Here is a 25,179-nt window from a genome sequence, read left to right as displayed (position 1 = left end):
CGAATGGCTATCAAGCTACCAAAAATATGTGTATAATTAAGAATTGTAATGTTAGTAATAAATTTAATAATAATGACCATACATTAGATATAGTACTATTTTGCTTGACTTTTTAAATTAGGTATAGAACAATAGATGAAAAAAAATTATATCATACTTCTTGTCCACAAAGTATTCCTCATCAAATACAATTATTACAAGAGTAATTATTATGCACTCCACCCATCATGGTACCTATGCTTTTCAATATTTGCAAACCAAGATACTTATTAGCTATAATAAATTAAATAGCAATAATCTTAATAAAAGCAACCTACAACTAAAATGCCATCATTTATATGTTTAGATTAAAAAAATACCAAATATATATATATATATATGTTGAGTATCTACAAATATCTCAATGTGGGAGGATATTATAATCTAATAACTTTTCTCTGACCTCAAAGTTTTAATAGGACCCATTGTACATTATCCAAACTAGTTGGGACTCTACCTTACATGGTTGAATTCATAGAATTTTACCCCATAAGAAGAAATATCAAGATGCATCCAATGTGATAATAATCTCACCAAACCCATATCGATATCAAGTTAAATATAAAATATGATTTGTCAACATTTTTAAGATAAATTTATAATACGATCATACCATGTCTTCACTAAATATAGCTTCCAAAATATAACTATAATAATTTACATATCTTCCACATCTAATTTTTCTAATCACTTAAAGTACAAGACAATTATACATGGTTTAATATAAATGTACCTAAATAGGGGCTTGAATCACTAGCTATTAAGAGATGTTAGAGATGTCACACACTAGTGAACAATTTCTATATATGACTTGCATAGGTTTACATTTGTTTTCACATGGATTAGATTTGACTTATAAATATGCAAATTACCTCTTCAAAGAAATTGGTGACTATGAAAAGTATAATACTTTTCTTTAATTCTTTCATTTAGATGACTCAAGTCAAGTATTTATAACTTTAAAGTAGTATAAAATAGAAAAATATTCATTTAACAAAGTTCTAATCAAACTCTAATAATTTAGAAAGTAAGAAACTCATCCAAATTTTGAATTTAGGTTGGTTGGATTTTCCATAAAGATTTATTCAAGAAATACTACAAAGAACTTAGATAATCATGATTACAATTTAATATATGATATGATGCTTCTTTTAGTATTCAATACATGTATCGAAAAAACTATCATAGTTATTGTCATAAATCTTAAAGCGATTTTCATAAAAATGTACTATTTTACTAGTTCAAACTATTTACATAATTTTTTCTTACTTTGTCCTATAGTTTTTATGGATATCATAAATTTTGTGATATTTTAGATTGGAAAAAATGAACTTTAAAAAGGATAATCAATCCTTCAAGAACTCAAGTTCCTACACCACACTTAGATAAATTGAAAGGTACTCACAACCTTTAAGCATATCTAATTAATTGTTTAATTATATGTTTTAATGAGCAAGAGGTTGAATGAATTTTCTAGGACTTTAGGAATAGAAAGTACATACTATAGTGGTCTCCCAAACACTATGGTTAAATCCCTTTCTTGGACATTTATGCGGCATGCAAATGATGGTGCAACACATTGGTATCTCATATGGATAGAATACAATTATCAACAAAAGAGATAGTAGAGTAACCTAGATAGAAACTGTTGGTATTTTGGATATGTTGATATGGTTTTGTCATTGATGCCAACACTTGTCAACACTTTTCAATACTTATTAGCACTTGGAGATCTTTGGTTATGTTCACGGGCAAATCAGTGACTTATGCACAGTCACCAGTATTTGGCTCACCAATAGGTTATATTGTACACCGGCACTTGGAATGACTTGAAGACTACCTGGTTATGTCGAAGACATTATTTGATCACTTGGTTTTGGCGATTTGGCTATTGATCTATTCGGGTTTGCATATTTGTTGTTACCGGCAAATAGGTCCAGGTTATGCACCGACAAGTATATCTATTTCAGATTAGCATGAAACGTTATGGAGATGATTTATTATTATTGTAAATGCATTGGGCCGATATGATGCATCGCTTATTTATTTATTTGTAATTGATTTTATTGTAATATCTTTTAGTGAGCTGACCTATTCAATTGGTCTTAGGTTATGGTATAAATGTAAGATCTCATTTGTGAGACTGATATGCGATTAAAAAAGGATTATTATAGGGTATATGCAAAAATAAGCAAAGATATACACGTAGACATCATTTGAAGGTTGAAGGAAGGTTTTTGAGAAGATAATCAGAACTTAATCGGTATTGAATCCAGCATATGAAGATGCTATTTTAAGAAGTACATTATTATTGGATTTAACCATCCAATTGTAGTCAGTGTGACTCCCATTTTGTGATTGAGCAGTGAGCTCTAGGCAACTGGCCTTTCTGCATGTTCAGACTCCATATTGTACACATATACTATCTGCAGTAGTATCATCTGATTGTGGGTAAGGCTTCCCACCGTGGTTTTTCCCCTTATAGGGTTTCTACGTACAAATATTTGTGTTATGTGTTGTGGATGTTATTGTCTTTCTGCTTCATGCATTAATCTTTACCGGTATTGCAATTAACTAATAAAACTGTCTACCGGCATAAAGTTTGGTTTACCAGCATTAAACATTAAGTTTTGGTTAAGTTAAATTTGGTTTGAATTTATTGGACAACTGATTCACCCCCCCCCCCTCTCAGTTGCCTTCGGGACCTAACAGAAACCAAAATGTAAAAAATGTAAAAGTGTAATGAAACATCACATTAATAGAGTATAAATAAACTAGATGTGTATTAATTTAAACTAAATCATACAATGACAAGAGAAAATGAGAGAAGTTACCCAAGAATATTGGAAAATTGTAGGAGTCTTCACCAGATAACTTCTATGTATAACCTACACACCTAAGACCAAAGAAAATGTTGGATATGGCTAGAAAGGGGCTTGTCATAGTCAAACCTCTATTTTGGTGTTTCCATCTATATGGAGAACCAAGATAGATAGAAAAAAGATAATCAGAAAAAAAGAATGATGTGTTATAGAAATAAAGATAATATACCAAGGAAGCTTTAAAGGTTACCACTACTTCAACAAGAGAAGAATAGCAACCTACAGAGATAGAGTTACCTTGATACAATTTCCATAAGGAAGAAACAACAATATGTAAAGCCTCAGTAAATGATCTTAATGCCACAAGAATGGAGCTTCAAGGACTTGTTATGTGATAATGAATGAAAAAATTGTAGAGTAATGGTGATATGAATCAAAGAACAAGCGGGATTGTGAGAGAATGAAATTGAATGAAAGAATTGGAGAAAAAATGGAATGTTTCAAACCAAAATAGAAAGCCTAGAAGGAAATTCTTGATGATTATGCATGATGACAAAGCCATTAAATTATTGAAATGTGATAGGTGTGATGTCTTAAAGGTTATTCGAGTTGTAGATTTTCATGGGACACATGGACATGCTTTGCTAATTATAAATGTTTCAAATCAAATTAAAGGTTGATACTACATCATTTTCTTTAATTTAAAAAAGGGAGGCATATGTAATGTGAAATTGCATGGTATGTAATATTGACATTACTTTAATCCCCCACTTTGCTGAGTATATGTGTTAGAGAAGATGTGTGAGCTAATATAGAGAGAAAAGGTTTAAGAGTGTTTTACCTAGGATGTGATAGAGATGCAAAGTCTTCTATCCATGTAGAATTTCCCCCAAAGAAGAGACCCATGTTGATCCCTACATAAAACTATGAAATTAAGTTGTAGAGTCACCATAAACATGTTATCTACAAATAAACACAATAGGTGAAAAAGCTAGAAATTGACATAAAAAATTATTTAGACATATAAATGACACCGATATCTATGGCTAGCAATCTATAGTATCCTAGTAACCATAAAAAAATACAATAATCTTGTGACTACTACATATAACATAATAAAATAATCACATAAAAGAGATAGAGATATATAAAGACAAATTATAATAGGGTGCCCCCATGTTAAACAAAGTTAATGCAATTAGACATTTAAATTTAGACATATTTCAATAACCTAGGAATGAAAGTATGATAATGATAGACATCACTTATAATGATTTGTTTTATGATAAGGAGTACATGCCATTCTAAGGAGAATATATTTTGCATCATGAAACATATAATAAGATGCATTTATGGAATGTTATTTTACAAAATATATCACATAAAACTTACAAGCACAAAGGAGGAAGGAGCACATGAAAATATTTTTTCATTTAGATGACCAAAGTGATTGCATTCATGGAAATAGGCCAAGGAATGCCTAGTTTCAGTTTGAATAGATCAGACTCCAAAACCACAATAAAAATATGGTAGACATAGTCTTGGCTTGCGAGGATCAACAAATAAATAGAGCCAATAGAAGATAAGGAAAGATCATCAAGAGTATGAATAGCGACCTTTGACTCTTCATATTTTGCACTACTAAGATCATTAAGGAAGAGCATCTCCTCCATTATGACATTTACCCTGGTAGTAGGATCAACCATAATTCCAGTGATGAAATTCTAACTAATTTGAGTAGGGATGTACAACATAGTGTATTCTCTATCACACATGGAAAGTTGTTTAATGTGAATGATATGTCATGCAAACTCACCTTACAGGTTGGAGGGGAAATAGTTGTTATTATGACCATATTGATATACTTCAAAAAATTTGGTGTAGTAGTAGAAAAAAAATAGTTACAAAATTAGAAGAATGTGATAGAAAGGGGTCTGTGTAGATTTGCAACTAAATGTTAGGTTTTGCAATATATTTTTCTGAACACCACTTCTTATCATTGAGAAAGATGGTATCATTGTCTACGTGGTCTCGTAAAATGACAAAGATGGACACAATTCTCAATACCATGACCAAGCACTTGATAGTATTGACAAAATTTTAAGTGTCATATCAATAAGGGTATGGTTTATAGTCTAGAATTTGTCTTATCTCTAGGTGAGTGATTAAATTTTACTTAAGTAGCATTTGAATAACTCGCAGATATGTATCAAATAACCTAGTAAAGACCTGGCTATATATTGAGATACCAATATGCTCTTCTTAGTTGCCCAAGGTATTGCTATAACATTAGCTACTACTTTATGTTTATTAGATCCCCTAGAGGAAGATGTAGCTCCATGATTATCAAAACAAGAGGATGAGGTGGAAGCCCCATAATGCATTAAGGTCTACTAATAATTATGTAGTGCACTACAAAGATGTTAAAAGGAGGGATACTTCATTAGAAGAGCCTTCTCCCATAGTGCTAGTTGTAGATTGCCCATGAACAACCTTTGGATGTCAAAATTAGGCAAGGCATAAGGGATTTGAGAGTAAATAGATTGGTATTGAGAGATGAAATTAGTAACCTTCTTATGACATCCTTCTTTGTAATGGACCAAATTAGTGAAGGTGGTATTGGGTCTAATGTTAGCCTAGAAATGTTGAAGGAACAGGTTAATTAATTGCTTGAATGAAAAGATCTATAATTATGAGGTAATAAAAATAACCACTCCAATATGGTATCCTTAAGAGACCGTGGGAATAAATTTGCTAGTAGATGGTTCGAATACAAAAAATCACTACAAAGCATAGTGAATGAAAAGGCACGTGCCTAGGGATCTCATTTTTCATTTTATTTATTGAATTTAGGGATCTTCAACCATTGGGATATAGGTGCATTTAGGATTTTTAAGGCTAAAGGGCTTCGATGATAATATGATTGTAAAGTGGATTGAGAATCAAAGTCCATTAAGTTATCTAGTTGATATTTCATCTAGCCCATGTTTTGTAATAGGGTATTGAGGATAGGATTTGACAAGGGTGTATTAGTTGTTGCAATGGTAGAGGCTTGAACTATGGAAACAAGACTATGGAAATAGGAAACTTGGAAATAAATTGTGGATGGATATTATTTCCCATGGGAGGCTAAGAGACACTAATAGATGGAAGGAAGGACATACAAACATAGTATTACTAGAATCATTAGAAGAGAGAAGAATTTCTGTAGGATTAGTTTCAACCATGTGCACAAACACCTTAGGCATCAACACATTTAGCCAAATACTAGTGACATCTAATTGAGCATCAGGAGGTTGAGCCAAGGATGATGTGAATGAAGGAACACGAGTCTTGAATATTAAATTTAATGCACACAAAATCTCAAGGTCCTTGTAATCTAGAAGATAATTAGATCTCTTAGATTCTTGATCATAGGGGTCGCTTGATTGTATACAAAGTCTCAATGAAGGAAATCATGGAACTCCCTTAGGTTCTCCTGTAAAGATTGAACATTCTCAAAGGGGACCCTAAAATTAGCATCATGGTCCATAGGAGGAGGAGATCCAAGAGGAGTTTTTGGTTGAGAGTTTGAAATATTGGATGTTATCAAGAAACTTAAGGACACAAACCCAAGTTATAAGCCCTAATGAGTTTTTGTTGTTGTATTCTTACACCCATAACTTAGTCCAATTAAGGAAGTTATGGAATTGGACAAGAATGATCGATTATTTAATTAAATATATTTCAAAGCATGTATCACATTCTCATGCCTAGATTAGAGGTGTCCATTTTTCTAGGGTTGGTGATACAATTATCTAGTTGTGTTTCTTATTGGATATTAGTGACCAATAACTTTGTAGAAGGAATTTGACCCTTGTTTTCCTTTTTATTTGTTTTCTCTATTTTTTTTTTTAATTATTATTATTTTTCTAGCTAGTGTGAGCCTCCTTTAGTTTGCCTTGAGGTAGTTTTCATAAAGGGTTGGCACCCTTATTTCCATATTTATCTAATACAAATAAATAATTTATATCAAAAACCTCTAAGATCATGATCTCTACACCTATCTAGTTTTCACAAAAAATATTTGCTCACCATATACCTATATTTTTGTGCACATTGATTTTAGTGACAAATAAAGATCAAATTCCCTAGTTACCAGGATTTAATGAGATCTTCATGTGTTTCCTAGCTATTAAACCAAAATTTTGGGGTCATTTTATTATCACAAACACACACATGGCTATCTTCTTATCTTGCGTTTAGATGAATTGGCAACCCAAGAAAGTAAGAATTTTTATATTGGCCTAATATTCATAAATGGAAGAAATATAAAATATCACTAGAATTTTAGCACACCTCAAGGACCACTATAAATTGTTATTGGCCACCAATTACAATAGGAATATATATAGGTCCTATTAGCATACAAGGGATCATATGTTAGAGATACTTATGTGCATAAAAATAACTTTGTGTATAACATTTGAAAGTTAAATTCAATTATTAGGACACCACATTGAGAGGATAGATCATACCATATTTTATTATCATTCACTTAACTTTATAAGTTAGTTTCAACTATAAATTCAAGATGAAATGCCTATTATATTCTCTATATGACTATCTATTCTCCTCAATATTAGCAACATTATTTCAAATTGTATTACATCAACTAACATTAACACATCATCTTCTCTCTCTCTTTCTATTATTGAGATAAACTATGCATGATCTATGTCTACTATTCATGTGGTTTGGATTTTTTCTTTGGATTCATAGTTAGATCTTCTGTTAAAAACTTGGTTGTGGTTGTTCCTTTTCTCTACCAGTCAACTATCCATGTAAGTGGTCCCAAATTCTAGATAACTTAGTATTTTTTGAAGATTTCTGTATCTCTACTTGAAACTACATATAGACCCTCATAGAATTTGAAAATTTCATTGATCTTTATTAACCATATACATATAACCTTTGAACATTCACTGATCAAAAAATTATTTTAATATAAACATTTTTTTTTTTGTTTTTCCTAATATAGATAATTAATACAAGTTATCTCCATACAAATTTTACCATACAATAGATCATCAACTTTGAAGAATCTTTGTAAAGTTGATTTGAAAAACTTCTATTGGGAATACTAATTTTAATAAGAGATCTAAAGGACAATATTTTATTTGTATTACAATTTTAAGGAATGTCCCTACCACTATGCTTTTAGTGATCGCCCATTTTGATGTCGAAGCAGCAACGTGGAAAGCATCGTACCGTATAATTCAGCTTTAATCGCCTGTTTGACCACAGTTGATGTAAAGGCAGCCACAAGCTCACATGCTTGGCCCATCTGATACAGAGGTTTTGAATTAAATTTCTGGTGCTACAACTCCTAGGTGATGAATGAGAAGAGAATAGAACCTAATCTCAATGATTTTGTTAATAAAACGCGTTTAAAGAGAAATTTAGTGTGTTGGGTGTCCGTATGCATTAGATTTTCTGTTTATTGCATTGCGTAGATATAGGTATTCCTTCAAGTGATAAGATTCCAGTTGAAAAGATATGATATGGATCGTATAGATTTATAGATAAAGAGTGAAATGTATCGTATCTGCTGTTTCATTCAGATTGAATTTCTAGCATGTTAGCTGAAGAGAAATTAGAGGCATATCAAACAAACCCACCAACTGGGTTAAGAGCTCTTCAAAACCCAAAGCAGAGCATGGAGAGCGACCCATCCTAAACGACTTTCAGACCTGTCATTTTCGGTGCATAAAAATACAAGCACATAGTTTAAGATTCAGATAGCTTAACCACGCTGAAACCCAAGTTAAGGTAGCAAATGTAGCAGTAATATGATGTTGCAGTGAGTGCAGAAGTCGGAGCTCTGCTTTTCTAACAATGGTAAAGCAGAGTTCTGTACTGTTAAAAAAAAAAAAATACTGCTGTTATGGGGAAATGTGCTAAAACGGAGTCCCTAATAGCCGTCCTAGAATTAGTACCAATTATGGGCTAAAACAGGTCTGCAAACAAGGATAAAGCTTGTAACCCTAAGATCCCCATTTAGATATAACAATTTTTCATTGATCTGGATTCAATTTGTTGCAGGGAGAGAGCAACAAGTATCGAACTCTAATTTGTTTCTTGTATGCAGAAGAAAAGGAGGAGAAGACGCAGAAGAGAAGAAAGAGGATTACAAGGCGCTTCATCCGGGCACAATGTCTAGCTGTATTGATTTTGCTTCTGAGCATCTGTGCTACGTGCACTGTAACTTTTGCAGCACCATTCTCGCGGTAGACGACGGCTACACCTCAGTTTTTCATGCTCTTTGCTTTTTGTTTCCAAGAGTTAGGTTCTGATTAGGACATTGAAAGTGCCATTTCATTTATCCCGCTTATGTCTCTGAATATTTGTCTCTTTCACTCTTTCCTGGCCCTCTGCGTGAAAACCTCTTCCTATCAAATCTCAGCTTACTCGTAATCAGAGAATTGTGGGCTTGCTGTGATGTTTTGTTCGGGTCAGAAGCCGAATCTGACGCTACCTCTTTCTCCGGGCTCGCTTTAAACCTTTATCTCCATTACTCATGTTCCCATATTAAAATATAGTGTCAGAACCAGACTTAGACATTTATTAAAATAATGGGCTTTGGTTGGGATGAAGTTGTTCTTATACTTACTAGCTATTTTAATATTTGCCGTACGTTGATTTGATTTTACCTGTTGGGTGGGTGTAATCTGTTCAGAAAAGAAACTGTTAATGAATTCATGACCTAATCTGCTACAGGAAATACAGTTGATGGTTGGAATGTATTTTCATTTCATCTTGTCAAAATCATTTGGGAAATGTTGTATGCAAAAGGCTGTGAGCATGACAGTCCATGGGGAATATAAACGAACCTTGTAATATCAAATCTAACCTATAACCCTACTACAGGTCATAACCCTCTATCTGGTTTCCCCCCTAAAGGAATCGGGTACTTTTAGATAATGAATCATTCGAGTGTATCTAAGATAAAGAATCTTGTGCAGTGCTCGGATTGTAAATAGTGATGTTTGTTGTATGAAGCTGAGAAATAGAAGGAAAACAGAATTAGTTTAAAAACCCTAGGAATCTTGTACATAATTCTTTTTAAGGAGAATTTGCCCTCTCTTTGTACTAATGACGGTTGTGATGCATAGGTGAATGTCCCATCAAACAGTTTATACAATATGGTCACAGTTCGATGCGGTCACTGCAGCCATCTTCTGTCTGTTAACATGGGCGCCACAGTACCCCTCGAATCTGAACAGGTAAAAAGCATTCAATACAATACAGCTATGTTTTAGATCTGAAATCAAACTTATTTTTCTCTTTTCGAAACCCAAATGCAATCTGAAGAGGTCCGAGGGCTATAAAATTGTATAGATATATGCATATAATCGTTGCTACCTGGCTTGATTTGGCATACCGATGATTTCTCATTGGTCGCAATCCGTGTTTTCCTATATAAATTCAAATTATCTGTATGATCGATCAAACGCATTGTTACCATTGCTACTATTTGTAGTGCTTAAGGTTCCTCCATTCGATTAGTTATGCGCTGAATATTAAACATAGGAAAAGAATTAAAAGAATGATAGTTTTCCAAGCAACATACATTCTGATATGAAATGCACATAAGCAAATCCCGCATTGTGGGTTTGGCAGAATAAGCCATTAAATTCAAAGCAACCATAAGTTAATAGGAAATAGAGCCATTTTTTCAGTTTGTAAGAATCTTATGAAGATAAAATGAATTGTGAAATGGAAGTTTTTAATGATGTTTATGAAATCAGGTAGTTTATAGAATCTGATAGTTAAGCTGTGTCAAAACCAACAAAAGAATCAACCATCCAACCACAATTACATTTAAAAAAAAATTCAGTGTATAAGATACATACAAACAAAGTTTAGTTAGAATGAAACTCACTGTGGAAAGCTCATGTAAGGTAAAGTTCAACAAAATTTTCAGTTGATAAAGATGCATACAAACAATGTTAGTCAGATTAAGGTTAATCTCATGTAAGTTTAAGTTCAACAAAACACAACCACACTTCAAGACCTCATGTAGATTAAAGTTCAACAAAACACAACCACACTTTAAAAACTTTCAGTTGATAAATATACATACAAACGATGTTTAGTTAGATTGAAGCTCTTATGGACTATGAAAACCGTACGTAAATTAAAGTTCAGGAAGATTGAAGCATCACAACATAGCAATAATTATAATCCTTTATAACAAACTTTGCAATAAAGTGAATGGTGTGTTTATAAGCTCTGATGACACAGAACCAAATTAGGTTTAGGAGATGTCAAATATAGAATGCTCTGTAGCTATACCCATCTTAGGCATAGTTCACACAGAACTTGAAGAAATTATAAAATATTAGTTGTAGTCATGCTGGAGGTTTTGAAGAAGGGAAAATCTAGCTAGCCAGCTGCAGTTCTGATGCTATAATCATATGGTACAAATGAAAAGAAGGTTAATGGAGAAAATGTTGCCTACATAGTCATTTGATGATGGGTATTCTTATTACAAGGATATACTCATTTACCTGTTGTATATTGAGAATCTCTCAATAAATATATCGCTTTTTGCTAAAAACTATGCTGTAAAAGGATGTTAATACTAATATGCTATTACGTGACCTGTAAATCAGAAGCGAAATGACAGTTGCAAAGATGTACCATCCTCTTCCTCGGGCAGTGGGAACACAGTTAAATCATACGTCGGCGTCCAAGCCACAAACACAATTTCTGGTGCCCGTAAGTATATTTATTTTGCCAGTACCAGTGATTATTCTTAAATCAAGAGTCAACAATGATCCAAAACATATTACTCTAAATACAAAAACAGTAGATACCAATGTTTCTAAGACCGATAATGCGAACATTTCATAGATTTCCTATCTGTTGCTTGAATTATTTGCAGCTCCAGAAAAAAGACAGCGAATCCCATCAGCTTACAATCGTTTCATAAAGTAAGAACATCAAAGATAGACGGTTGCTTGTTACGTAGATCTTCAAAGTTTTCTTTTATGGTTTAGTCTCTTTCAATACCTTCAACAACATGTTTTGCAATTTTGATTGCAGGGAAGAGATTCAAAGAATCAAAGCCAATAATCCAGACATAAGGCATAAGGATGCTTTCAGCGCCGCTGCTAAAAATGTAAGACCATTTGCCTCTTTTTTTTCATTCCTTCTTTCTCTTATATTCAATACCATGCCATTGATTGAAGGTTGGCCATTCTTTTGATTAAAACAGTGGGCTCATTTTCCTGATATACACTTCGGATTGTCAATAGAAAAAAGCAAACAAGCAACCAGTCGCAAGGTAAGCTATACTGTACCTCTCTACATTTTGTGGATAGCTTTGGTAAATATTAATGTTCTGTAAAGATTTAAGAGTACCATTGGTATAGGTGTATGTTAGTAAACCTTCCCAAGCAGAAGCCCACCTGGGTTTTACTTACAATGGAACCAGAATTTAGGATACATTCTTAACATGTTTCTGAATTCTTGCTGAAATGTATTAGATGAATTGTTCTGATCATTTTTCATTTTGTCTGCAAAACTTAATTATCAGGAAGACAACGAAGTCATCATGGCAGATTCTCTGTGTTCAATAAACGATGGAAGGATGAGAGCAGACCTATACTGATTGTAGGAACCCCTTCTAGCTGTTGGGCTAAGTTCTAGTTATACCTACCTAGCACGCAAAGGGGGTACACAAACTCTAATATCAGAAAGCTTATGGGTTATGTGTTGTGAACATCTTAGACGCTAAAATGGATTTGGGCAATGGAAAAGTATTTTATCTGCTCATTCTGGAGAAAGGGGGAACAAACACAGTGGAACATTGTAGAGTTGGTGCATTGCAAACTTTAGTTACAGTATTAGCCTTTGGGTTGGTTGGCGTATATTTTTATTTTCTTAATTTAGTAAATTATTTCAAATCAAGAATCAAATCAGGCGGCTTCATATTAAAAGTCTTTAATCTTTTAGAGGTGATGGACTTATTTAGTTAAGCCAGTTATGCTTTTCCAAGATACTTCTTTTCTGAGGAAATGCATTAGTACATAACATTTGGCTATACTGGTTTTGAAGGAAAAGAAAAGTTCCAAGCTCTAATATTATCATCAAAAACATGTCATATGAATGCTTGCTTATTTGAATTTGTAACGCTAACCAGTTGCTATCAACCCTTTTGACACGCCTCGAGAAGACAATACTGCAGTTTGTATGTAAACCTTTTTTGTGTAAGCTGTCCAAAACATCAAAGAACGTTAGTATTATTGTCTAGAATTGATAGTATAAACAATGTCACCAGTAGTATCTCCCACAATAGTTGTAGTGTTTTATGCATGAAAGAAGATATTAACATTACAAAAAATATAAGAGGAGAACAAAGTTATTGTAGAAGAGATAAGTTTTATGTAATTTTTTGTTTTTGTTTTAGATATAATATTGTTTAATTTATTTATTTTACATGTAAGTTGATCTAAATTTGAAATCCATTAGTTAATCAACCTATCTCAATCTGAAATAGTTTGGAATAATCTTCTTTACAGTGGTTGTTGGTTCCTAGATTTTGTTGAATTTTCTAAGAGAAAAACGAGTGTGAATGATCTTAATAGAAAAGAGAAGATGTAATCTGTTACAGTAATTCTATTATATTCGATTTAGTTTATATCAATTGCCACCCAAAAAGTAAGCTTTCAGAAAGGGTGCAATGGTGCTGAAAATAGGAAGTTTCTAGTGAGGAACAAACTGAGAGCAATCAAAACTCTAAAATGTATGAGGTAGTGGATATTAAATGAGGCGGTGCACATTTAAGTAAGGTGGTTGATGCTAAGCATTATAGTTTTTATTCTGCTATTTGTAGATAATTTAGTAATACTTGAAAATCTTTTTTTTAAAGTAAACAAAGTAATAGGTTGATTATTGGTTTTAAAAAAAACGTCAATTCAAATTTATTTTTTCATAAGATTTCTAATAAAATGATGTTATACTTTAGTGTATGTTGAATATGAGTTTTGAAAATTAGACTTTTTTGCTATTGAAATTGAATTATTATAACAGTAAAGTAAATAATTGTTGATACATTTCTTTTTTATCTTAAATTTGTTAAAATTCTTTCTAACAAAATTTCTTGACATGTAATTAAGGGCACTATAGTATATTATGTTTATATTGATGGTAGTAAAATAAGTGAGTTCTTATGGATAAAAATAAAAAGCGAGTTCTTATTTGAAGACAAAAAATCCACACATTTCCAAGTTGGGTACATATTCTGAAGTACGATTTAGAATACCGATAGATCATGTCTAATAATTGTTTGTATATCCAACCAACCCAATGTTATTAATTGACATAAAAAATAGTAGCAATGGTTGTACTACAAATATTCCTACATATTCTTTTCACTACATGAAAATAATTCAGCTAGAATTGTCTTAAACAATGAAACGAACCTTACATCATACATAATGTCATGTCTAGTGGTAATAAGGTACATAAGAATACAAACTAAACTTTTGTATAGTTTCATATCTATGTTTTCATTACCACCATCCTTGACTAACTTCTCCTAAACATTCAAGTGTGCCTTCATTGGTTTTCAACTTTTCTTGTGAAACAAAAGAAGTCATCAACCCATGCCTTAGTTCTAAGCCAAGGAAATAATGCATCAAATCCAAATCTAACATTTCTAATTCATTCTTCAATGCATTTTAAATTTCTAACACTATGTTAGTGCTTGCAAAATCAAATCATCAACATATGAGTAAATAATAAATAAATCATCAATACTTATATTTGACATAAATCGAGAGTTTATTTTCACTTTCTATAGAGCCATTTTCCTAAAATACTCATCTATTATTTTTAGAATAGGATCTTTGTGCTTGCTTGATTATATAATGAAACTTTATAATTCATTAAGAAAAACTCATATGCTCGAGTTCTATCATTCCTTCTTTGGTTAGTATTTTTCATGTAATCATTTTGGTCACAAGGCGTGATATTGTAGAGCACATGTGAGATATAATTATGGTTGTAACAAAATTAGAAGATCTTGTGGGTTTTCCAAAAGAAATGATAATTCCTTTTTCCACGTATTGTATTATAATTTTATGTATTATAAATGCAAAAATTATGGACATATAGTCCAATTTTGTAGAAGTGGTTTGCTGAAACCATTTAGACAAAATATGAAAGAGAATACCATGATAAAAAAAGTGGAAATATGCAAGAGTTTAAAAATGGAAGAAAGAGAAAGATAGTCGAAAGAAAGATAAATATATACTTTTGGAAACTACACTTCATGTACAAAATTGAAGATAAGCAGCATGGATTCAAGGATGGTATTCATTATATTATCTTTTTAACTCTCTGGAGAAGACAATTTAAGGATAGATCAGCCAATTCATTAAAACTGATTCCAGGATGAGGGAGAGTTATTGGAAAGGGAAAATGATGGCACTAATGTCAAGAGGAGGAATTACAAAAGAGGAGAGTCTTCTTTGTAAAAATATTGGAAATCCCTTTTTCATTGATGTTATATGGGGAGAGATATACAAAGCGAGAGAAATAGAGATAGAGGGAGCATTATGTTCATAAGGTTGACATCAATGACAAAAGGGGACATTGTTGGACATATTAAAAATGATGTCAAAGGGGCTTGGATAAATTTGTCATTGATGTGATGTTGTTGCTTAGTGAGGGTTTCGTGTAGAAGTTTTATGCACATCAACATAAAGTATATATTAAAATATTATTGTCTTTCAAGTTAGATATTAATTATTTGTGTGGATTGACCCTACATTATGTAGTAAAAATTAAATAAATCTATTTAATTTAACATGGGCCAACCCTTGGCTTTTGGTTCCCTTGATGAATTTTATTAAGAAAAATAAATATTATCATATTGTGGCTGTTGGCATTTGCATGAAGATTGCATTAATGATATGTTATGTTGTCATTGATGTCAATTGTAACCGGTAATGATATTGTTGTTTTGTAACCGGTAGGAAGAGCTAGTGAAGGGAACTGTAACCGGTAGGTAAGTTTATGGAGTGAACCAGTATTGCTAAGTATTGGAGAGTTGAACCGATAAACCCTACATATTGATTTGTTAAACCCTAACCGATTAAGTTTGGTGAATTGGTTATATTGGTTTATGATCTGATGATGAGTGGTAATGATTATGACACATATGCATATTGTATGAAGAGAGTTCAAAGTGTTTTTGGCGTGTTGAGATAACAGTTTTTGTCTTGGGAATGAGAAAGTATATTGTATTTAATGCAAAGAGCATGATGAGTTATTGAGTTCGATGAAGCGGTGATCAAGGAGCGGTCGAGGCTTTCTTGAATGATGTGTAGAGATTGTTATGTAATCCAATGATCATACTTGAACCTACTTGTTTGTAATCTCTATGAGAGAATTAGGTTTTTGATGTGTTACTGACCTAATTGATTTGTTTATAAGGTCGATGAGTTGTTTTGTTTCAGAGTTGGCAAAGTTTTAGTTGAGTGTGTGGTTGCCAAACCGGATGATGTATCTGCAGTTTGTGTAAAGGAAGATAGGAGCATGAAAATGATTTGAACAAGCAAGTGTAGTGCAATCCAAACATATCAGCAAACTCCTGTTGTTTTCTAACAATTACAACAATAAAATCCCCTTACTAGGTAAGCTCTAACAAGCTTAGTGTTATTAAAATCCTCTAACCAGGTGGTCCATTAGCCTGGATTTCAAATCCTCTACCAAGGTTACTCCTCACAGGGTATTGCTTCTAATAGGGCATTATAGTCAATCCCTTAATCGGGTGGTCCCTAACAGGATTTGTTCTTAATAGGACTTTTTGTAAAGCTTTAACAGGCTTGGCTCCTAACAGGGCGAACTTCAAAAGAGTTCAGATAGTTAACTTGTGAGTCTCATCTCATTGTGGTTTTTCCCATTTGGGTTTCCACGTCAAAAATATTGTGTCAAGTGGTGAATGTTTTTGTGGTTATGTTTTATATGGTTGAATTGCTTAACTGCTTAATCCACTTTGATAAGTTATGATAACAGGCATCAATATGAAATGAGGTTTTACTTATGTCGATAAAGTATTTGGATGTTTGTGAAGTTTCTAGTTGTTTACTGTTAATCTGTTGTAACAGTCAACCGGTTTAACTTGACAATGATATTGCTTTTATAGTTCAATGGTTTAACTTGCTAGTTCTAAGTTTACTTTGAGAAGTTGATTATGAGATTGGTGAAAGTTTATATCAATTTTTCTATCTACTGATTCACCCCCCCTCTCACTAGTTGACCAGATCCTTATTTTTTCATCTTACCATCAATTGGTATCAGAGCTTCTTAGGTCCTCTAAGGTCTAAGCCTAACAACTTAAGGTAAAGATCTTGTAGAACATGATGAAGAAGGAAGGTCCAAAGTTTAATAGAGAGTACTATAGAATATGGAGTGATAGAATGAAAATTTATATCAAGAGTCTAGGAAATCAATACTGGGAACATGTTGGTACTCAATATGTTGCACCTAGTGGGATTATGACTAATGATCTGAAGAAAGAGCAACAAGAAAACAATCAAGCATTGGAGGCTATTATTAGTACTTTGTCTGATGCAGAACATGTAGATGTCCATGGTCTGGAGTATGGAAGAAAATTTAATAGATTTATAGTGGTGATAAACATGTGAAGATTGCCAAGGAAGAGAGTCTAAGAGGAAAGTTTGATAACATGCGGATGGCTGAAGGTGAGAATATACATCAGTATGGTCAGAGGATAAAAGAGATAGTTGGTGAGATCAAGAGTGTTGGTGGTAAAGTGGAAGATGCTACAGTGGCTAGTAAGGTGTTGAGAACCCTGCTACTAGTCTACGCTATCCAAGTTGTAGCCATTCGAGAGCTAAAATCAATTGACAAAACTAAGGTAACCCTTGACTCCATCATTGGTAAGCTTACTGCTTTTGAATTAAATGGTTATGATGGTAGTGTTCATAAATCTGAGTCTGCATTTAGAGCTTCAGTTTCTAACCCATCTATTCATGAGGAAAAGTAGAGATGTCAGTCACAGTTATGAATCTAGATCTAGTAGAGAAGTTGACGATGAAGACAGTTTGGTTGAGCTTGAAGCATTGTTGGCCAAGCGGTTGCCCAGAGGTACTGGTAAATATACAGGTAAATTACCTTTGAAATGTTTTGCATGCAACAAAATTGGACACATTGCAGCTTGTTGGGATCCAAGAACACTAAGAAGGGGGGGGGGGGGGGGGTGAATTAGTGTTCTGCCGGTAAAATAAGATTTTATCCTTTTATACCATACACATATAAACCGATAAACAAATAAAACATATAACTTGAAGAAAATAAATCATCCACATAAATGAACACCATAACACACAGAATTTATACACGGAAAATCTCAAAGAGGAAAAACCATGGTGGGATTTGTGACCCACAATATCAGTTCACTGGCCATATGAAAGGATACTATATATAATGGGGGCCTGCACATGCAGGAAGGCACACTGCTCATCATTAAATAGTCTCACTGACTACAAGCTTCTGTTGAAGTAAAACAATGAAAATGAACTCACCAAATGCATCTGTTATGCCAAATAGAGTTCTGGTTCTGGCTCTGCTCTGTACCGGTTCATAAACCCTAAACACGAATACCGGTATCTCTTCTCCTCCAATAATGCTTTCCAAACTATCTATAGATCATTGCATGATATAACATTCGCATACAAATGATCTACATATATATACTTTGCATTATACAGTTCTGCTATAGTCTCCTATGTCACACATAGTACAAAATGACCTAGCAAACTGACCTACATACCCATTACAAACAATATGCCTTATGTCGGCTTACAATACATTATAAAAGATATTCAATGTCGGCCTCAAGAATAATTACAAAATGATTTTCTAAATAAATCTTCCTTGATGTCGACTTCCTAGAAGTACTTGATGCCGGTGCCGGTGTCTGTGTCAGTGCCAGTGTAACCCTATGTAATCCTAGATACTCCAATGTCGATGTTTATCGGTAAATGCCTCCTGATGCCAGTATATGACTCCCATCTGATCTTGTTGCCATCAATGACAACAAAATGAATCAGATGAGTGTCAATTGCCAACAATCTCCCCCTTTGGCATTAATGGCAACACTCATGTGAAAAATGGATTCCTTGCCGGTTCAACTGAAATATGATCCCCCTAAGAAATACACTCCTTTTGATATTCTAATGTCCTTCCCATGTGTTCCTGTCTGATATTTTTCACATATATACACTCCCCCTTTGGCATCAATGCCAAAGACTGGTGAAAGAATTGAAAAAATTCAGAACAAAAGAATGAATAAATAATGTTTGTTTTACCAAAGCTTGACTAAATTCAAAATTTCTGGATAAGCCTTGTCCAACAACTGTAGGTATGTATCCCAGCTGGTTTTGAAAGTTTCAGATATGGATGCTAGTCCACTTAGTAAGTGTGCCAACGTTTCCTTCCCTTTGACTTCTTCCGGTGTGGGTTTAGAAATCATGTCCATACACTCTCTTTTATGTACACCTAGTGAATCCAATTTGGGACTCACCAATCCTCTAAGACTACTTTCTCGCCGAATGATTTTATCTCTCTCCTTCTCAAAAGCAAAAATTTGGTTCTCCAAGGACAAAATTTGTCCATCAATAGATGTTGTCAATGTTGTTAATCCATCAAAATAATTTGCAATGCTAGCTACCTTATCATGTAATTCCTTTAATCTGCTATCTACATTTGCTTTAAGAATTTCTATGTGACAACAAACCCTGTAGATATTTGTACATTGTTTCAAACAATTCTCAATAAGAATGAGTTTAGCTTTAATTTTATTTTTCTCTATTTCAATGATCTTGTCAAAGGCAGCTTTCTTAGCCACAATAAATCTTTCTAATGCCTTCCAGTCTAATATTTGTTGTAGTGATTGAAAATTGTTAGATATGTACTCAGTTAATTCCTTAAGCTTGCCGAAAGGGCTTGTTTCATTCTCAATCTGACAATCAGGGATTAATTTATGCAATACTATAACTGATTGATCTATTATTCCCTTATCTGCAGATCCCTCCTTTAATAGTTTCTGAGTAGCCATCACCATTAACTCAGTTGGACTCATCTCAGTGACCGGTTTCTTCTCAACTTGAGAAGTGTCAATTGCCAAAACCTTTGCTGAGGAATCAATATGAACTGCCGGTGTAGACTCAATTCCCTTTACCTTATCTTCTTTAGCACATTACTGTCGGTGGAGTATTATCCACAATATTCACAGTGTCTTGTACATTGCCTTGCTCAAAAATAGTTTGTGTTGGTATAGACTGTACACTTTCCTTTACTGTCGGTTTTGTCTATATATCTATAGTTGTAGACACCTAAAATTGTCCAGTCTAATTAAATAAATATTTTATTTATTTAATTATCTAAGCTTAATTCTTCTATTAATTAAATAAATCTTTATTTATTTAATTAATTCATTTATCCTCTTCTAGCCTTATTTCTCATTTAAATAAATACATTTATTTATTTAAATTATCCTTTTCCTAAATTAAATAAATATTTTATTTATTTAATTGATCTCACTTCTTCTATTAATTAAATAAATCTTTATTTATTTAATTAATTCTTTAACCTTTTCTACCCATGACACATGTCATTCATCTCTTAATTCATACACTACCTATCCCTTTCATTATTTTATTATTTCTTTTACCTACCCTCTAATCATAGCCGACCTCCTTTTACACCTCTCAATCTTATCCCTCCATTTCATATAGTGTCTTCTATATAAGGAGATACTTCCTTCATTATCAAACCCTAATGAATGATCTTAAGGACTTGACTACACTATGATCCTACTTGCAACCACATTCCGTTCTTTGTTGAGCTCTTGTGCACATAAAATCTGAGAGCAAATATATCAAGCAATATCAATGGAGATAGGAAGAATGGAGATCCAAACCCTATTGGACATGCGATGGTATAATCTTTGTGATTTCATTTGATTTGCATTGTCTTAGGTAATCTTCATATGTTATGGTGGATCTTTGTTGTTGTTAGGCTAGGGTTTTGTGGTTGAATTCATTTAGCCTTTCAATATTGTTATTATTGTTATCCATTTTCACCATATACAATAGTTACTACCGGTTTAGTCAAAATTGGAGTTGTTGGAGTTGAACTATCCAAAATACCTTTCCCTTTAAATCTGTCCGAGATGGTGGAAGTTGTTGCTTTAACAAATTCTTCATGATATGTAAGAAAATCTAGATTCTTCTGGAAGAATTTGGTCCAACCATCTTTGGTTTCATTTACTACCTCATTTACCCTGCCCATCATTAGGCTTATTTTGCAGGGTTTGCTACTAAATACGGTTCTGTTTGCAACATCTATGCATCTTTTCATTTCCTCATTGTTTATTGAACCACACATTTCCAAAAGTTCTACTTCCTTAATTTCTCTATCCCTCTTGATTGCATTAAGTCTCCTAGCATCTAATTTATTGTATAGTGATAGAGGAATTTCCTTCAAAATTTCTATTAAGGCTTTCTTATATATATCCATGTATAACAAAATTGCCTCTTCAATCTCATTTTTCTCATCATCCTCTAAATCTTCATAGTAAATGGATATACTTTTTATCATTCCATCCTTTGTAATTTCATCAATTAATTCAGCACAGGTCATTTTTGTCTTACCGGACTCAGTATCATCACTCTTCTTCTTTTTGCTTGTGGTTGCCGAAGTAAATGTAACTGGTTTTCTCTTTTGTATAGGCTTCCTTGCCGGAGGTGGCAATGTAGTAGGCTTAGTTGCCTTTCTAACAAGTCTCCTCCTAGGCTCCACCTTCTTCTACTCTACCGGTGGTTGATCTACTTTCTTCCTTTGTACCCTTCTGAAAGCTAGAGGTTCATTGTCCTCAAGGTCAGAATCAGAAGTGATGGTAGAAATGTAAGCTTCAAGCTTCTTTACTTCTGTAGTACTAGCCATTGTCGGTTCTGCTACTGATTTGGATCCAAAACCCAGTTGAGTGTCTATCTTATGAATTACATCCTGTATATATGCAGACATCTTGTCTATTTTCTTCTCTCTTCTCTTCCCATTGAAGCCAGTTTTGACTTCAAGGGCCTTCTCTTCTGTCGTGCCAAAATGCTATGTTTTGTCATCCAATGGGGCATCTAGTAGAATTTTTGCATAGAGGTCCAAAATGTTATCATCCACCTCATATCCAAGTTCTATAACCCATATGGTCCTTGGTTCAACTGCTTCCATGAGGGTTTCATTGGTCTTCACCATGAAACAGATATCAGTGGAGTACTTTTATACAATGTTCTTTGATAACCTCTCCCTCTACCTCATGTTTTCTTGGAATGTTTTGAAATAACCCCAAAGTTTCTCATCTCTGTCGGTACTAAGACCGGTGATTGCTTTCTTGATCTACATACCTACTGGTATGTCATGAGCCCAACACTTCTTCCCTAGATCGGGTAGCTCATTCAGGAAGTAAATAATTAAACAAACAATCAAATTTCCATATCTAAAAGTTCCTTTCTTAACTCCCTTGATCTTTCCAAGGTTCAACATCAATTCATTCCTCAACCATTCACATAAATCATATTTTGCATTATTCCTCAACATCTGATATGCAACATGAATGCAAGAACTAGCAATAGAATTCAATCGATTAGATTGAGTTACCTTATAACCTATTATCATGCTTGCAAATTTCATATCAATGTTGGTGATTGTGCTAATCCTCATTGATCTGCTATCAGGAGTTGCACTAGTGAGTTTCTCAACCTCAGTGTTGGAAATTTTATTGTTAGGTTCTTGTCCAACTTTGGGTAAGCCGGTAACTGCTTGAATAGCCTCCTTGGTGATCATGTAAGGCCGATCCATCCAAATGAAATCATTGTCAACCCTACTCAGAACGTATCTGATGAACTCAACTTTGAATTCTGGTATGTACAGAATATCGGTTAACCCTAGATCCTCAATTGCTTTGTATTCCGGCTTGATGGTTCTGAAGCTGCCCAGTATCACGGATTGATACATGCTTTTAATTTCCTCTGTGCCTAGATCCTCCAGGGTATAGTGAATGTATGCCCTCACATCTTCAACATACATCATGTCGTCAGGAACCCTAGAAAATGCTCCGACAGAGTCTTATTTCTTAGAAATCAGGGGAAACTCCTTGAATACAGGCCTCAGCCTATCCTTAACTTCAAAAATGGTTGGATTTGCAATGAAAGTAGGAGCTGAAGATCCATATGCCATTTTCAAAGAATACCTGAAAGTGAACGTCGTTGGAAGATTGAGTGCTTCTTAGACAACTTGCTCGAAATCCTTTCAGAATGCCTTTGCTTGCTCTTAATTCGCCTGAAATTCGCCTTTACTTCGCTCTGAATGCTTGAATGCAGGGTGAGTGAAAATGAATTCACTTTCCCTTTTTATCAGCGAATAAAACCCTAATCTTTCTCTGTCATAAATGCTTTGCGATTTACCCTACCGAATGTCGGTTTCACAGTCTTATGTCAGGTGAACCGTCAACAATGACCAACTCAACTCTCCAGATCTCTTCAGATCTCCTCCATCGGAATAAGCAATATTTGCAATGAATTTGCCAACCCCTAAGGTCTATGCCTCAGTTACCGGTGGAATTTCCTGTCGGTGTAGGAATGCTCTATTCTACCAGTGGAGTTACCGATGTTGTTGCATTTCCACTTGGTTCTTTAAATTTTCTAACCCATCTCTTGGTGTGATCTTGTTGTATTTCATCTACCTTCTACTTTCCTTTCTCATTATCTTTATCATTGCTAATCGATTGAGTCTTGCTTCTGCAGTACTTAGCAATATGACCTATTTTGTTGCATGCATAACATGTAATATTGTTCTTTTGAATTGCTTTGACATATCCGGTGTCATTCCTTGACCTACAATGATTAGCAAAATGTCCAAAATTTCCACATGCATGATATTTAACATTTATTCTGCAATCTTCTGATCTATGACCATATTTCTTGCAATTTGTGCATTGACCGGGAATAGAATTGTAGTTTTGATTTTCTTTATTTCTACATTGTTTAGACATATGCCCAAATTTATTGAAAACAAAACATCTACCATTGAATTTATAAGCATTAGATTACCTTATCGGTTTCCTTTAGTCTGATGAGTTTTGCATACAGGTTCTCTGATCTTCATTTGCAGTACCGAAGCTTTCACCTTGTACAAATCCAAGTCCTCTAGAATCATCAATATGCCTTTGTCTTTTCAATAAGTCATCCAACTATGCAACACTGATTCTAAACTTCTCTTTATACTCTCTTGCAGTAGTTAGATCATCTCTCAGAGTAGTTATTTGTCTTTCAAGTTCTTGTTCATTGTTCCAGAAGTGTGTCAAATCAGTTCTCAATAGATTATTCTCACGAGTCAATCTACCGCATTCATCAAATTTGTTCTTCAAAGATATAACAAGATTATCTTACTTCTTCTTTCTATCCTCAATATCTTTTGATAACCTCATAGTTAGGTCTTGCATTTCATTCTTCATGAGCATGTTTGCTTGACTTAGTTTTTGACATTGTTCCTTAAGTGCATTCTTCTCCTCATCATTCGGGTTTTGTGAAAGTTCATTTCTCTTGGCTTGATGATAACCTTTCTTGCAGGATAATAATGAATTCATTTGAAGAATTCAATTCATCTTGCAATTTTAAATTCTTTATCCTTTTAGCATCATAATCCTCAAGAGCCATCTCAAGTTGCTTTTCCATAGCCATGTTCAAAAATTTTAGTTTCAGGATCTTTCTCAAGCTGTTAAACTTCTTTCGAGGTACCAGGCTCTGATACCAATTGTTGGGATCCAAGAACACTGAGAGGGGGGGGGGGGGGTGAATCAGTGTTTTGCCATTAAAATAAGATTTTATCCTTTTATACCATATACATATAAACTGGTAAACAAATAAACATATAACTTGAAGAAAATAAACCATCCACATAAATGAACACCATAACACACATAATTTATACGTGGAAAACCTCAAAGAGGAAAAACCATGGTGGGATTTGTGACCCACAATATTAGTTCACTGGCCATATGAAAGGATATTACATATAATGGGGGTCTACACATGCAGGAAGGCACATTGCCTAGAGTACACTGCTCATCACTAATGAGTCTCACTGACTACAAGCTTTCGCTGAAGTAAAACAATGAAAATGAACTCACAAAATGCATCTGCTATGCCAAATAGAGTTCTGCTTCTAGCTCTGCTCTGTATCG

The 25,179-nt window shown here is 33.7% G+C and overlaps 1 protein-coding gene across 2 annotated transcripts; it reads left to right on the top strand.

Annotated features, from left to right (window-relative positions):
* Window positions 1–8,456: 8,456 nt before the first annotated feature.
* Window positions 8,457–13,282, top strand: LOC131040221 (axial regulator YABBY 5). 2 transcript variants are annotated; one of them, XM_057973098.2, is made up of 8 exons: window positions 8,457–8,858; window positions 8,995–9,130; window positions 10,016–10,126; window positions 11,519–11,624; window positions 11,791–11,839; window positions 11,952–12,027; window positions 12,124–12,192; window positions 12,445–13,282. In XM_057973098.2, exons 2-8 carry the CDS (start codon window positions 9,056–9,058, stop codon window positions 12,517–12,519), a joined length of 561 nt encoding a protein of 186 aa, XP_057829081.1. In that variant the 5' UTR covers window positions 8,457–8,858; window positions 8,995–9,055; the 3' UTR covers window positions 12,520–13,282. The 2 variants fall into 2 exon arrangements, with proteins under 2 accessions (XP_057829081.1, XP_057829071.1); XM_057973088.2 differs by having other exon boundaries at window positions 8,459–8,858; window positions 8,992–9,130.
* Window positions 13,283–25,179: the final 11,897 nt, after the last annotated feature.

Source organism: Cryptomeria japonica, chromosome 3 (assembly GCF_030272615.1).
Source record: "Cryptomeria japonica chromosome 3, Sugi_1.0, whole genome shotgun sequence".
Classification (NCBI taxonomy): domain Eukaryota; kingdom Viridiplantae; phylum Streptophyta; class Pinopsida; order Cupressales; family Cupressaceae; genus Cryptomeria; species Cryptomeria japonica.
This window is presented reverse-complemented; position numbering and strand designations above follow the sequence as displayed.